Source organism: Condylostylus longicornis, unplaced genomic scaffold, assembly GCF_029603195.1.
Source record: "Condylostylus longicornis isolate FDR11 unplaced genomic scaffold, ASM2960319v2 ptg000026l, whole genome shotgun sequence".
Classification (NCBI taxonomy): domain Eukaryota; kingdom Metazoa; phylum Arthropoda; class Insecta; order Diptera; family Dolichopodidae; genus Condylostylus; species Condylostylus longicornis.
In genome coordinates, this window is record NW_026577995.1 from 384,629 (window position 1) to 400,126 (window position 15,498).

Sequence of the window (15,498 nt, forward strand, 5' to 3'; positions counted from 1 at the left end):
ATAATTAAAATGTTTATTTTTGTTTTAAATATTTTCTTTTTTCAGCTACATTTCATTAGTGTTAATTGGAATTTTTATTTTTTCTTTTCTTGTTTTTATTTCTAAATTTTTATTAAATATATTCTTTATATTTAAATGTAAGTGTTAAGAGCTAGGTTATAATAATTTCATTTTTAACATTTTTTTTATAAAATACTTGAATATTTTTTGTTTTTTGTTTTCTTCTATAATACATTATATAACTTTTTTTGTACTGTTAGAATGTGTGTAATTTTGTTTTTTCTATTTTATTTCTATAAGTAATAAATTGAACTTTTTAACAAAAAATTTCTATTGAATTTTTTAAATTGTAATTTTTATTTTTAAATTTTTTTTTTAAATCTTAAATTTATTTTTTTTTCCATATTTTTTTCTACACTATTTATTTATTTATTATATTTTTCATTTTCTAATTTAATTCACACATAAATTGGCTTTCTTTTCATTTCTAAGTCACACACAATTTTTAACACTTGTACTACTTATAAGTATTATACACACATTATTTTTTTTGTAAATAAAAATATTGTTTTAATTTAAAAATTCCCATATATATATAGGTAGGTACATAAATAAATTAAATGAATGCTAAATAAGTAAATGAATAAAAAAAAAAGTACTTATTTAATTTAAAATAAAAAAACAGAAAAAAAAAAGTAAAAATAAAAATATTTTATATAAATACAGACACACATACTTTAATATATTTTATTTAACTTATATATTGTATTATTCTATATTGTCCATACACATATTTACGCTCGTCATCTGTTAGTCGCACCACTTGGTGTGATGGGTTGTTATCAATTCTCTTATCACTTTAAGTGATGCGACTAACAGAATATGGGCGATACTGTATACATACAAATATACATACAAATATACATATAATATAGTTATAGCAATTTTTTGGGATAAGTACTTATATGCAAGTTGGAAAAGTCTATATAATATGCTGTTCAACTGGTAAGTGTGTTGGTTAAAAACTGAATAATGACAAAATTTCATTATTGACAATTGTGACAGATATATTCGGCATTTTCAGGTTGAAAACTATAAAATAACATATGTATATTTTTCCCAGGTGTCGCGTTTAATAAATTTTTCCGTAATCGGCATAATTGACATATTATTTGAAAAGGCAGGCTGCAGCAACTAAAAATTTATGTTTTTTTTGTATGTCAATGTTCTTTGATAAATTTTTACCCTTCAGATATATATACATATATATGGGTATATCCAGACGTATATACTTATATACATATTACTTATTTACATATTTCATGTATAAAAACAATAAATTTAATAATTGTATAAATTAATATACTTTATTTATACATAAATACATACAGTTATGGATGTGTATAAATTTTTTTGTAATTTTAATTAAATTATTAATACATAAATATGCACATTACATTTGAATGTATCCATGAACAAATATTACATTCCTGTTTATAATATAATAATATACATTTATACATACATATGTATGTATGTATATTAATTCAAATTTTAAATTGAGAACAATTAATTAAAGTATTATTTATTATTATTTTTTTGTTTAATGGGAAAAATTTTTTTTATTAAATTATGGATACATCTAATTATAAAATTATTTATTTACCTACATTATATACATACATATACATACATATTCTATATTTAATAAAATTTAAATTTTTTATAAAGATTATTTTTTTTTACAAATAAATTTCTTCTGAATTCCTTTTGTGTTGTACAAATAAACAAGTGAACGACAACCTCTAAAGGTAGATTATTCTAACTAAATATGAAATTTTCATTAAAAAAAAAAGAGAACTATATGTGTTAAAATTTTTAATATTTAAAATAATAGATTTATTTAGCACATTTAGTATCATTTCAGCACATGTGCTCTATCCTGTAATAATTAAAAAAAAAATTTGTTCTCATTCGCAAACTACTCCCAAAGTAAACGGCTTATAAAATGCATACTGTGATATTAAACCCAAAAGAGAAGAAATTTACAATTATATTTAATATTGCTGTCATATAATTGTTTCGATCTCTCGTGCAATATTGGTTTGCATGATAGGTGGCCTAAGAAGCGATTCGTGCGATAATAATAATAAGTAATAGTAATAAATTTTATTTTATTCCAAATGTGATAACGGATTATTGGTTTGCAAATGGATCCAATAATTGAATAAAACGTTTAAATTTAATTTAATTATTTAAATTATTCAAGTATGTAATTTTAAAAATTAAATTTCTAAATGACAAATGTTAATATATGACCGTATTCATTTCGGGGTGAGAATAATAATAAAGACAATATTCAATTAATATCAATGTTTGTATGTATTTGTTGTTGTTATTTTTATTATTATTATGAAAGCGAATAGAATGTAAATTTATGGAATATTTTATTAAATAACTTTTAAATGAATAGAAATTATCTTTAAAAGGAAATTTTGCATTTGAATTTAAAAAAAAAAAAATTCTATAAGAGTATGGAATGTGTTTCGCAACACTTTTTTTTTATGATGGTAGAAAAAATTATTCTTTATTTTATTAACAGTACTTATTTAGTTACTTTTATACTCAAGTAATATTTTAGTTTTTAAATTGATATTTAAATAATAAAATGTAGCTCAATTTATTTCTTATAAAATTTCATTGTATATGAAGAAGATCATTAAAATTATTGAAAACATTGAATGAGGTTTTAAGGGTAAGTCATTGAAAAAAATTTGCTTAGTGTCTGGATATAATATAATTTTATACAGTTGAGAAAATATTAATTTGGCACGAGTTTATGAGAGAAATTAAAACTAACGACAGGAATGTTGGTAAAATCAATTTTAATTTTAAAAAATTTAACATTCATAAGAACACAACGCCGGCTTTATTTTGTTATTTTCGATATCCATTCCATAATTCTAACAAAATTTTATTACCCCTGAGCATATGCTCCAATAAATTTATAAGATTTTCTAATACATACATATGTATAATAATTATAATAGTTATTTAACACGATCATTTAAAATCAATTTTTAGTGACTCAGTTGATTTATGGAAATTAATTCAGCAAATTGACATTTAAGATCGTACAATTTTATACTTTTGTTTTATTAATTCTTGCAAGATAACATTAATTTTCCGATATTTATAGTAAATCAATAATATTTTGTGGCCATCGAAACCAATTATTATTCATATGGTATTCATTGTGTATGTTTGACCAGTAAAGTAGTTCATGTAAAATAAATATTCAAATTTTCATATTATGTTAGATATCATTTTCATTGTCAACACTATTTCGATAAAAAAATTTCCTATACTTTTACAATTTAAAATTCAGATGGGCTAAAAAATATATGTAGGTACCTACCTACCCACCCAACTATGCCTACATTTGTTTCAATTTTTATTTTTAAACATCTTTTTTAGTAAGAAATGATTTAGAACTATATCCGGCTAACTGTGGGCTATTTTGCCCTTCTTTTTTAAACTGGGCCGCCCAGGTCAGTTTCTAAACCAGTAGAATATATTTAAGTAACCCGGCAATACCTAGACATTTATTTTGTTTTGGAAGCACTTGCTTTAAATAGAAAACTATATTTTCTTCTTTATTATTGTAAAATCAGGTTATTAAGTGGTTTTAAATTACTTAGTTTTACAAAAATAAATATTAGTTATTAAAATAAATAATATTTAATTTAAAAATAAAATTCTTTAGCATTTTAAATTGTAAAAGATTTTGAATTGAAAAACTGATGGAATTTTAAAAGAAAAACAATTTATTCAGTTCAGTTTTAAATTTATAAAAATAAAATTACTTAATTTATTCTTTATACATATGTATGTACATACATAAGTATGTACGTATTTAATAATAAAAGGGCGTTTTTTTTATTATTATTTAATTTTTTTAATGTACATACATACATACAATGTATGTAGGTATGAAAAACGACAAAATTTACTAAAACAAGGCACTTTTTTTTTATTTGTTTTTTTTTTTGTTAAACAACGATCAATTATATTTCATTTTTATTATTATTTTTATTATTACTGAGGAATTTATTATAATTTTTTTTTATGATTTTTTCTTGCTATTTTAATTTTTTGTTTTTTTTTTTTTTATTTTTGCCTTATTAAATATTATAATTTTTCTTTCAAAATCAATTTACTCCATACCGTATTATAGACCGTATATATATATATATATGTATGCATATAATAATATATTGAAGTATGTATATATATTATAATATGTATATGTGTGTATACAAAAGATATTTTAGAGATACTATTATATACGTGTATAATATGTTTTTTTTTATTTTTTTCGTATATGTAATTGTAGAAATTCTTTCGAGCAACAACAAAAATATGTACGGTAATCATATAAAAAAAAAATTCATATACATATTTAAACTTTAATACAATTAAACAAAAATTTAAACACACATTGTTGTTGGTTTGTGTGTTTTTATATTTTCAATCCAACAAATTCAACAGAGTATACAATTTTATTGTATATGGTATATAAATGAAGAGAGAATGAATAAAAATAACATAAGAGAGAAAGAGATAGAATAAAATTAAATCGTTCTGTTTTTTTTTCTTATTTTTTTGTTTTTCTTTTATATACCAGTGTATTTAATATTATAAATTATTTTCATTGCATATTTTACGCACTCACACAACCATACAAATAGTTTTTTTTTTTTTTTACTTCACATTTAACATACATTATTATTTTATTGGTTTTGGTAGTATAACTTTATTTTTAAATTAAAAAAATTTCACTTTGTAAGTAAAAAAAAAAAAATAAAAAATAAAAAAATAAAAATAATTTGATGCATTTTCTTCTCGCATATTTCCTTTTCTTTTTTTGTATTATTTAAATTTTATTTTAAAAAATTCAATAATTTTTTCTTTTCAATATTTTCAAATTAAATTAAAATTTTTAAATTTCTCTTATATTTTTTGAAAAAATTTAAAAATATTCCAACATTTTTCCATTTAATTTTTAATATTATTTTTTCTTTTTGTTTCACCACATGTAACACATTCTTTTTACATACATACATACATACAAACATACATATGAATTTTTTTTCCACTTAATTTCCTTCTTCAATTTTAATTCATTTTATTTAATTTTAATATTTTTAATTATAAAAATTTTAATTATTTAAAAAGTGTTATACAAAATTAATTTTTATACAAACTTTACTAACAATTTTTAATTCTGTTGTTTATTTAATAAATTTTTTCCAAATAAATTTTATTTGAATTTTTTTCATTTAAAATTAAAAAATAAAAAAAAAAGAAATTAAAATTCTCTTGTTATCAAAAGTGTACTATAAGACGGGGAAAAAAATTTTTTTTATATAAAATCAACAAAATCAAAAAAAAAAAAAAACTAAATTTTTTATTTTTCTCTTTAATTATTATTTTTTTTACGCGGGCTGACGCACAATAAAAACACTCTCTAAAAACCTACTTCACACATGAATACAAAGCACTGTACTGATTGTGACTGAATTGATGAAATTTTTATTCATCGGTGAATGCAGGGAATTTCTCGCTTTGCTTTACTTTGCTTTGCTGTCTAGAAAATCAACTGGTGTATGTATGTATGTATTATATAAACTACATTTTTTAGTTATTTTATATATTATGTATGAATATAGATAGATAGATATTTTATAAGTATACAGAAAAATTTATGAATAGATCGTGAATAATAATGTAAAAGTATTTACAAATTTACAAACGTTATATTGTTATATATTTTTATTATTCATTATACATAGTAAGTAAGCAAATGAATATTATGTACATTCTTAAATAAAATATATACACATATGTACCTATATAATATACTATTATGTACATTCATATATGCATACAATTTCAAATATATTTATCTACATATATATTTTATTAATATGTATAACAAAAATATTCGTTTTTCTCTGTTTTACTGTACATTATTTTACCCACCTATCTAACTAAATATAAGTTGGTATAGATTAATTTTAGAATGGTATAGTAATTGGTGTAATTGTTGATGAAATGTTGAATTGGTGAAACTAAAAATTATAAAATGAAATAAAAAGGAATTTTTATAAATTCATGCAATATTAAGTAGAACTGTTATTAAATATGGAAATAACGATATAAAAAATGTAAATGTAATAATATCGTTATTTATACGACAGACAACACTAGTATGCCATTTTATAAGTACTATGTCATATCATGAGCACTGACAGACTATATGACATTATTGTTTAAAAAAAATTTTTTTTCCGTTAAAACGGCAAATGAAACAATTTAATAAAATTAATACCTATACTATGCATATTTAGAGAGGAAGTTGTGATTTTAAGTTATAATACCTATAATTCATAACAATTTGTGAATAGTAAAATCTTTATTTGGCGATTTTACATGGCGAAATTTCAAAATTCAAATATTGATTACAAATACACTTATTAATGGGAGTGCAATATACTGCCACGAATTTAGTTGACACCGGCAAAATATCCTAAAAACATATGTTATCGCTGACGGCTTTTTTGGCATCTGTTTGCATTACTTTCAAAATATTGAACATCTGATTTTGCAGTTTCTGGGCTGATTCTATTTTTAAACTCTTGAAGGCGGCCTCAACTTGTTCGTTTTTATGTTGCTTTAAATTGAATTTTGCATTAAATTACTTATTTTTTTTTAAGTTTATAATGCGAGGAAAATATAGCAAGTAAATACAAAATAAATTAATAAATACTATATATTTATATTTGCATATATTCGGGCGAATATTTGTGATTGTATACATAAGAAAATTTTTAATTTTGATTATTCATAATAAAATTATCCCAATTAAAACTCAACAACAAATTATTTTCATTTAAAGAAATTGGTAGAGGCAAGAAAAAAACGAATTTTGTTTCCATTCTCTTTTTTATAGATTTTTTAATAGTATGTCACCAAATAAAATATTTATACATAAAATACTTATTAAGATCTATAAATAGAATTTGTATTAACTATTTTTTTTAAAAATCCTTTTGAATCTTTTTGTTTGTTATGGATATTATTCTACTTCATTTTAGAAGTTCAACAATGAAAGATTTCGAAATTCGCTTTAGTCTTCTTTGATTATTTAAGTATCAAATACACAAACCTTAATATGAAATTCTGTATTTAAATAGTCTTCAAATTTAGTCGAGCAGTGCTGCCAACATCTTAAATGGATTTTTTTGATGAATTTAAATTTAAAAACGTGTCATTAATACCGTTAAGAATCTTTGAAAGATATATTGTATTGTATGCATGCTTTCATTTCCGAAAATTTTTTGTTTAATTCTATTTTTTGCATTGTAATTTATTTAAATGAAATATTTTCATTGTTTTTCATTTCATTTAGGACAACAATGGTAATTTACATATTCATACAATTTCTTTTGTTATACATACTTTATAATAATTCCCTGTAATGCACAATTAGTACACAAAGAATTATATATACTGGGATGAAAGTATAATAAAATAAAGTGCACTGCTGATCCAAAATGCAGAATAAAAAATTTATACAATGCAATCTTTACCAAAATGCAGAACAAAAAAATGATATAATGTAGTCTTTACCAAAATGCAGAATTTTACTACTTAGTTATGCTACGCAAAAAAAAAAAAAGAGAAGCCGAAAAAAATTCGCTGTTGCTTGTACATATGTATATACATCAAACTAATGTTACCAAACTTTGTTTTTGACATTTTTGTTAAAAGTAACTTCAAATATGACATTTGAATTACTATAGTTACTACAGGAATCTAAATGAAAATGCAGTATAACTTCTTTGTATTTTATTGCAAAGTAATTTTTTTTTAAAGTTTCCTTGCGGTAGTTCTACAGCGAAGCTTTTTTTGCTGCACTTTGAAAATTACGGATTATATGCGTTTATGTCTCAATAATCCAATTGATTTCTTCTTAGTTTTGAAGCGTTCCGTTTTTTATTCCCGCACGTTTAAATGCCATATGTATACATTCTAATTTTATATACATAGATTCGGAAAATCGTATTTTGTAGAACTCTTTTAACGAATTGTGTTGTTTTTTTTTTAACGAAACGCTTGCTTTATTATTAGTGTAGAATTTTTAGTTCAATCGGATGATCTAATGAGTCAGTGTAATCGAAAATTGATTTATGAAATTCTTTTTTTTCAAAATTAGTTTACAATTCTTAACCTCTAATCAAAATTTATCTGGAGTATTTGGCGTTACTGTGTTAAATTTGATTTTAAAAACCTTTGTTTTCAGCTTTATATAAAATAAATAGAAAAACATCATAAAGTAACAAAATATTTCTGGAGGACACCTAACTGTATTGTGTGTGTTTGTGTATAATTCTTTGCTTTTGATAATAGAATTTAATTTTTTTTTTTAAATTATTATCAAACTCAAAAATATTTTGAGAGATAATTTATAACATTATTGTTATTAATTGTTAATTCATGTGACGTAGAACGGTAACTCTATATATCCAAAGGTTAAAAATATTTGGAAATGAAAATACTCAAATTGTCATACTATTCGTAAACGTTAAATTAAAGTACATTTACTACTAAATATATGAGTAAGTGTGTATGTAAAGTAATCTACTATTAAATGAATTAAGAAAAATAAATAATAAGAAAATTATTGCATGCTTCTTTATTAAATTATAATGGCTATACTATAGGACTTTGGAATGAACAAAAAAGCATAGTAATAAAATTACTCTATTAAAATCGTCTGGTTTATTTTATTGATAAGCATAATATTATTTCTTATCAGAAAAAAAGAAATATGTAAGCACTTAATTTAGTTGTGACAAAGTGGTTATAGTTTTTTTTCTGACAATATATCTTTCACTTAAAAGAATGATCGATTAAAGAATTCAATTCAGTTTAATCGATCCAGGAAGCGAATGTATGTAAAACTTGACATAATTTTTCAAGAAATCATAATTTTGTGTATAAAAGACAAAATATCGACCAACCCCATAAATAAATTTTATATAAAAATTTTATTAGATTCGATCAATTGATTATTTCTACGTATCTAAAAAATATAAAAAGGGTTGCCAAAGAAAGGAGAATCAATTGATTTTGGGACCCAGATTCCATTCAAAATTTAATGTAGTGAACGATTTATAAAAATTTAAAATCGGTTAATTATTGTCTAAAATACTATGCGAGACTTAATTAAAGTTATGAAGGACAGGATCACAGCAACAGCAGCAGCGAACTTTACAGTTAATTTTATTCCAATTTAAAAATCGGAAATTTAAATTTTAATGTTAAGTCAATGCTACATTTTTTACCTACCCTGTTATACCCTATGTACACCCTATTCAAAAGTTTAAAAATAATATTTTAGTCGCCTTAAGTGAAATAGTAGATGTTTTCGAAAATTTAGTTTTTGGTAGAACTGTATAGCCTTAAAAGCCTCAAATGTATATCTGCAAATTCGCAAAGAACTCGTTCGAATTACTAAAGAACCAAATTAATATATTTTCTATATAATAAAGTATGTTTATTCTATGATAAAGTTTTATGTATTTTAAGTAACATTCGTGCTTTTAACACTGTCTCGGTTTGGCTGTACACTATGCTCTTGCAATAATCTTTTGCTTAAAACAGATATGTTATTTTTAATTATGTATTCCAAACGGCTCCATACACATTTATAAATATTTCTGAAATTGTTAATTTAATAATGCAGACATGTTTACCAATATTCAGACAATAAAACCATAATTGTTAGTTATTAACAATTAATAATAACCATGAATAAGGTTGATAATAGAAACTAACAAACAATTTAGTGCAAATATTCTTAAATACACAAACAATTAAATTTGATATAGACATAAAAGTATTCCATTGTCATTCTTCAAAATAACAGTTTATTTATACTATTGACAAAATAAAAATTAATTGATAACGTCAAATGTGATATCTGAATGGAAAATAAAGAACCTCAAGTTGTCAGCTTTTAAAATTTTAAGTAAAAGTAAAATTAATTCTTGGTTTTTCTTGGAAAAGTTCTGCGACTTTCAAGATTTAACCTAACTCCACTTTAATTTTGGCTGCATTTTATTTGTAAAAACTGTAATTTCTTGATTAAAGTGTAAATTAAATTAGGTAATTCTCTGTTATATACACTATGCAGATGTGTAGTACAATGCTAGAATTCTGTAATAATCAAATCATATAAAATACTTTTTTAACATTTTTGTTATTGTTTATATTATTGTTCTGATTTGTATGTACATACGAAAGTGTATGTATATTAAGTAAGTGTATGTGTATTATGTAGTACTTATATTACTTAATTTTTTCATATCACTATTATGCATTATCATTTGTTCCATACATTATTTGATTGTTTATTTTTTGTCTTGGTTTATCAGGCTTGGAAAGGCCTAGTCGGAGGAAAAAAAATGGTTTCTGACTAAAGTGTTTTGTTTTATATTTAATTTAATGTATTATTGTGTTTTTATTTTTGACATTTCACTCGTCATGTTTTACAAGTTATCAACGTCAAATCTGCTATGTTTAAAAAACTGGTGCTAGATGAATGCTGCCATATAAATTAAATGACAGTGCGTTGCGATCGTGTATAGGGATCTATTGCGCCCTTCCTCTGCGTGCGTAGTCATTCCCTACAACACCCATCTTCCTGAGCTCAGAGTATCTTTCGTCTCTGACGAGCGAGAACATCACACTCTTCCAGAAGGTGTACTGAGATCTGCAAATCTTAATTAAATATTTAGAAGGCAACTTGAATCCAATTTTAAATTTGTTTTTATGAATTCTCTCTTCAAGTGATTAACTCATCTCAACTATCTTCTTCGGGGGCTTGTTCAATTTGTTGTTTATGTCAACCATTTGACGTCGTCTTTGTAAAGTAATAATAATTTCTAAGTAAAGTAATAATAAATAAGATTGATAACAATTTCTCGACATTTAAGATAAATAAATTGCATACAAAAATCTTGAATGAAAGTATGCCCAAAGAATTATGAAATATAAAGCATTTTTTTTTCGATTGCAAATATAAAATTCCACACATTGCCATTATTGTCAACAGATTTCTTTATTTTGATTTTTTATTAAACCGAAACCAAAGGTTCTGATGACCTTACCTTTCTTTCTTATATGATTTTCTTTTCGTTTATGTGTAAGTAACAATAATAAATTAAAAATAAACTTGTCCCTTATTTTGTTATTTGGAATTATTCTAAAATAATCTTATCTTATGATGTATTCACCGGTTTGGACTTAGGTCAAAAAGTTTCCTATAGATAAGACGAACTTTTTTGATTTTTTATTATAAATTTCATTAAGTGTTTAAACTTAAGTTACAAGTAAAAAATAAATTCAGTCTATTAGAAAACGCGAATTCGATTGGAACGCATTTCAATTCGAGAAAAATATTACAAAAATTATAAATATTAAAAACAATTTAATAAAAACCAAAATGGGTACGAAAATTATTAAAATAATAAACAAATTAATTATTTAAAATTAAAATAATTTTTTTTTATATATAGTTACGAAGCGTCAAATTAAACGTCAAAATTCAGCACTTTTTCATTTAGAAGCAGTTGAACGTTTCGGTAATATACCAATTATTGAAACCGGTTTTAAAACAGCTGAAAATGTTTATGAAAGAATTAAAGGTAGTAATCGTTTATTTAATTGGTATTTTGGTATGGCTGAGACTACAATTAGTGCAACAATTGAAAGTTTATTACCGGCAGTACAATTATTTGAGGGTCCAATTAAACGTATCGATGAAATTATGTGTAAAAGTTTAGATAAAGTTGAACAGAGGGCACCACTTGTATATTTACCACCTGAAATGATGATTTTCAATACAAAAGAATATATGTCAGATCGTTTAGTTAAACCGGTTTTAAAGAGAGCTGATTCTGTTAAACAATTAAGAAATGCTGTTCTAGATAGTCCTTTAACAATTGGTGCAATAAATGCAGCTGCCGATAAAATTGATGATGCCATTACAGTTGCTGATAAATATGTTGATAAATATTTAGCTGTTGAAGGAGAAAGTAAGTATTTTTATAAATTTTTTATTTTCATTTGATTTTATTGGTTATGATATTAAAAGATTGGTTATATTTACATTCAAAGAAATCTAATAATAATTAATATTTATTTTATTAAAATTTCATTATTTCAAAAATCGAAAAACTTTTAACTTTTTTCTTTTTATACGGCAATACTGATTGAGACATTTTGAAATTGCAATTTTATGAACTTTCATTATGCAAATTATCAAAAATTTATTAATTAAAAATTTTGGTCACAAAAGGTTATCGTTTTCGAATTCGAATATTTTAAAAAAAAAATGATACCGAAGTAAAATAAATTTGTATGATGAAAATAATTTAAAATTTTTGAAACGCAATTGCTTAAAATTTTCGTTAATTTAATTCTACATTTTGTTTTTTTTTAGCACAATCTGAAAGACCGGAAATCGAACAAAATAACGAAGAAGGACCAATGAAAGCTATACATCATGGTCAAAGATTTTCAAGAAAACTCAAAAGACGCCTAACACAAAGAACTATTGCTGAAGCTAAGGCTCTTAAAGAGCATAGTAAAGAAGCAATTCATATTCTTATTTATGCTGCTGAATTGGTAAGTAACACCTTGCGAGTTATCAATTGCATAAATTGATTCTCTTTTTTTTTTATTTTTTTACTCTTATAATCTCATTATTTTTCTCTTTTTATTTTGTTATTCGATTCGTATACTGATTTATGACTGTTTTAAAAAAATTTTTTTAATTGTAGTAGTGATTTGTTATAATTTCAATTTCTTTCCAAATCAAAGCGTTTAATAAGTGCAAAAACAAAGATTATAATGATGAGAATATTTTCGGCGAAAAAAACTTTGTATATTTTGATAACATTGAACTTGGACTTAGAACTGACCGATTAGTAATCATATAGCAATAGTTTAATTAAATACGCGTTTATATTAATGACAATTTATAATACATATATAAGTATGTCATATGAGCATAACAACTTACTTTAATTAGTGTTGGAGTGAAATTATTCGAGAATCTAAAAAAAAATTTCTAATCAATACGAGTACAATAAAAAATCAAGTATAATTAATTATATCGAATAATGAGCAATGATCAAAGGTCAAAATATTAAAAAATGTTGAAGTTTTAATACTTGTTGCCAATTAATACAAATTTTTTAGATTTATTATTAATATTTAAATTTTTGTTTTAGATTTTAACAGATCCAAAACAAGCTTTGGAAAAAGCTCAAGAACTTTGGAGTTATTTAAGTAAAGATGAACCAGAAAATCAGGCTCGACCAAAAACTCTCGAAGAACTTTTAGTTTTATTAACTAGAGAATCTGCCAGAAGAGTTGTACATTTAGTTAATTTTACAGCAAATGCAGCATATCGTATACCAAAGTAAGTTATAAAATTTAAAAATTTTTTTAAATATATATATCAACAAGTTCATATCTACATATATATATATATATATATATATTAAATTTTTTTATATTAGATCCATAATCAATTCAACAACTGAATTAGCGAATCAATTTATAATTGTTATAGAACATTTAGGCAGTACAAAACCTTTAACTGAGTTAAAAAATAAAACTGCTGTTAGAGCTGAAGGTGTCGTTAGTAAAGTAACTGAAACATATGATGAAATGCAAGCATACGCTAATAATGCTTTGGTAAATATATTTTGATGAAACATGTATATAATATTATAATATTTATTTATATTTTAATATAGGAACATTTAGCAATATTTTTATCGGGACGTATTGAAGCTGAAAAAATAACAACAACAAATCCTAGAAGAAGAATACATACCCGAACAAATAATCCAATGCAAAATAATTTAAATGGAGTATATTGAGACTTCGAAATTCGTTTTATCATTTACACAAGATATTTTTTTATTAGTTTATTCGTTTATTTAAATTATAAAATTCTTTTAAATTTAATTTTAGAATAAGTTTTTTTTTTTTTATAATAAAAGAATATTAAAAATATGTACTGAATTATTTTTGTTCAAATTTTTGTTGGTGAAGCTTAAACTAAATTTAATATTTTAAGTCTCGCGTAAAATTTATGAGATTGCCGCTTAATAGAAGAATTATTGGAATGATTCGACCCGTTAAGTACTTTAAATACATATAAAAGCAGCTGAAAATGATAAACACTATGTTAGAGGCAAAATAAGATTGGAATAACAAAAGTCGACTGCGCTATACATACCTAATAGTGAGATCTATTATATATCTATAAAAGTTTTGTTTTGAAAGATTTGTAGCTTTAATTCCTGTATCACCACTTTCCATCGCTTAACTATAAGAAAAAACAAAAATTTATTTTCGTATTTGTGCATAAGATCATTAAAAGTGTTAAGTTAACAATTCATCACGAGGAATTCCAACTCAATCCCATGTTGATACTGGCGCGGTTTGAAGTTAATCTAAACCTATCGATCCTAAAAGATTATTAAAAGATAAGTATTTCTTATAAAACAGCAAACGGCCAAGAAATGATAATTTATGTATATCGTTAATGAAAATCAAGAATAATAATGGATCCAAAGTTGACTTGGTCCGAAATTTTTGGAAATTTAATAAAATGTAAAGAATTCTGCAAATGCAGAAAAACATTCTGTGTATGTATTATTCTACAAAAAGTCAATAACATTTTAATTGCTTAAAATAGACTCAATTAAATTTAATAAATCATTTTTATTTTAATTGTTTACACTAAAAAATAAACCGGTATAATTATGTAATGAAAATTACAATAACAAGGAAACATAAAAATATTATTAAGATCACCAGGTTTAAGGTGAAGTAATTTTTAAATGCGCATAATATAAGCCTAAATACATAACGTGCACACACATGTATTCAGAAATCATCAAAACCAAGTTCAATTTTATATAATTAAATTAGGTGTGAATTATAAGAAGTTATAACAGTTTAATTTGCCCACCATATTCGAAGCCGTGATTGAAAGTTATATACATCTAATTTGAATGATATATTCAAATAAAGACACACTGATACTTGCGAAAACCAACAAAAGCTAGAAATGATCTCTTGGATAACTTGTTTGTGCGTTTATGTTAAATTAATTATATACTTATGCACTGTAATACGAGTATGCAGATATAATAAAATTAGCATTTTGAAATTACAAGATTTTTATTTCTTTTAAACCGTAACACATGTAGATACCGTATAAAAGATTATAAAGCTCATAAAAATCATTTCGTTTTGTTCTATAATAAAATTACTAAGCAAAATAACTACTATAATTGAATATCATATAGAAACGCGTGATACCAGCTAAAATATATTAAGTGT

The 15,498-nt window shown here is 23.2% G+C and overlaps 1 protein-coding gene across 1 annotated transcript; it reads left to right on the forward strand.

Moving 5' to 3' along the window:
* Positions 1 to 11,497: 11,497 nt before the first annotated feature.
* LOC129607113 (lipid storage droplets surface-binding protein 1) lies at positions 11,498 to 14,169 on the forward strand. Its single transcript, XM_055517850.1, has 6 exons — positions 11,498 to 11,579; positions 11,649 to 12,167; positions 12,575 to 12,759; positions 13,368 to 13,558; positions 13,659 to 13,836; positions 13,899 to 14,169. Exons 1-6 carry the CDS (start codon positions 11,576 to 11,578, stop codon positions 14,022 to 14,024), a joined length of 1,203 nt encoding a protein of 400 aa, XP_055373825.1. The 5' UTR covers positions 11,498 to 11,575; the 3' UTR covers positions 14,025 to 14,169.
* The last annotated feature ends 1,329 nt before the right edge of the window (positions 14,170 to 15,498 follow it).

Excerpts from the sequence above, each read along its gene's own strand:
- LOC129607113 (XM_055517850.1), top strand. Across the intron at positions 12,168-12,574 it reads TTTAGCTGTTGAAGGAGAAA|CACAATCTGAAAGACCGGAA; the intron begins GTAAGTATTTTT and ends GTTTTTTTTTAG. Across the intron at positions 12,760-13,367 it reads TTATTTATGCTGCTGAATTG|ATTTTAACAGATCCAAAACA; the intron begins GTAAGTAACACC and ends TTTTTGTTTTAG.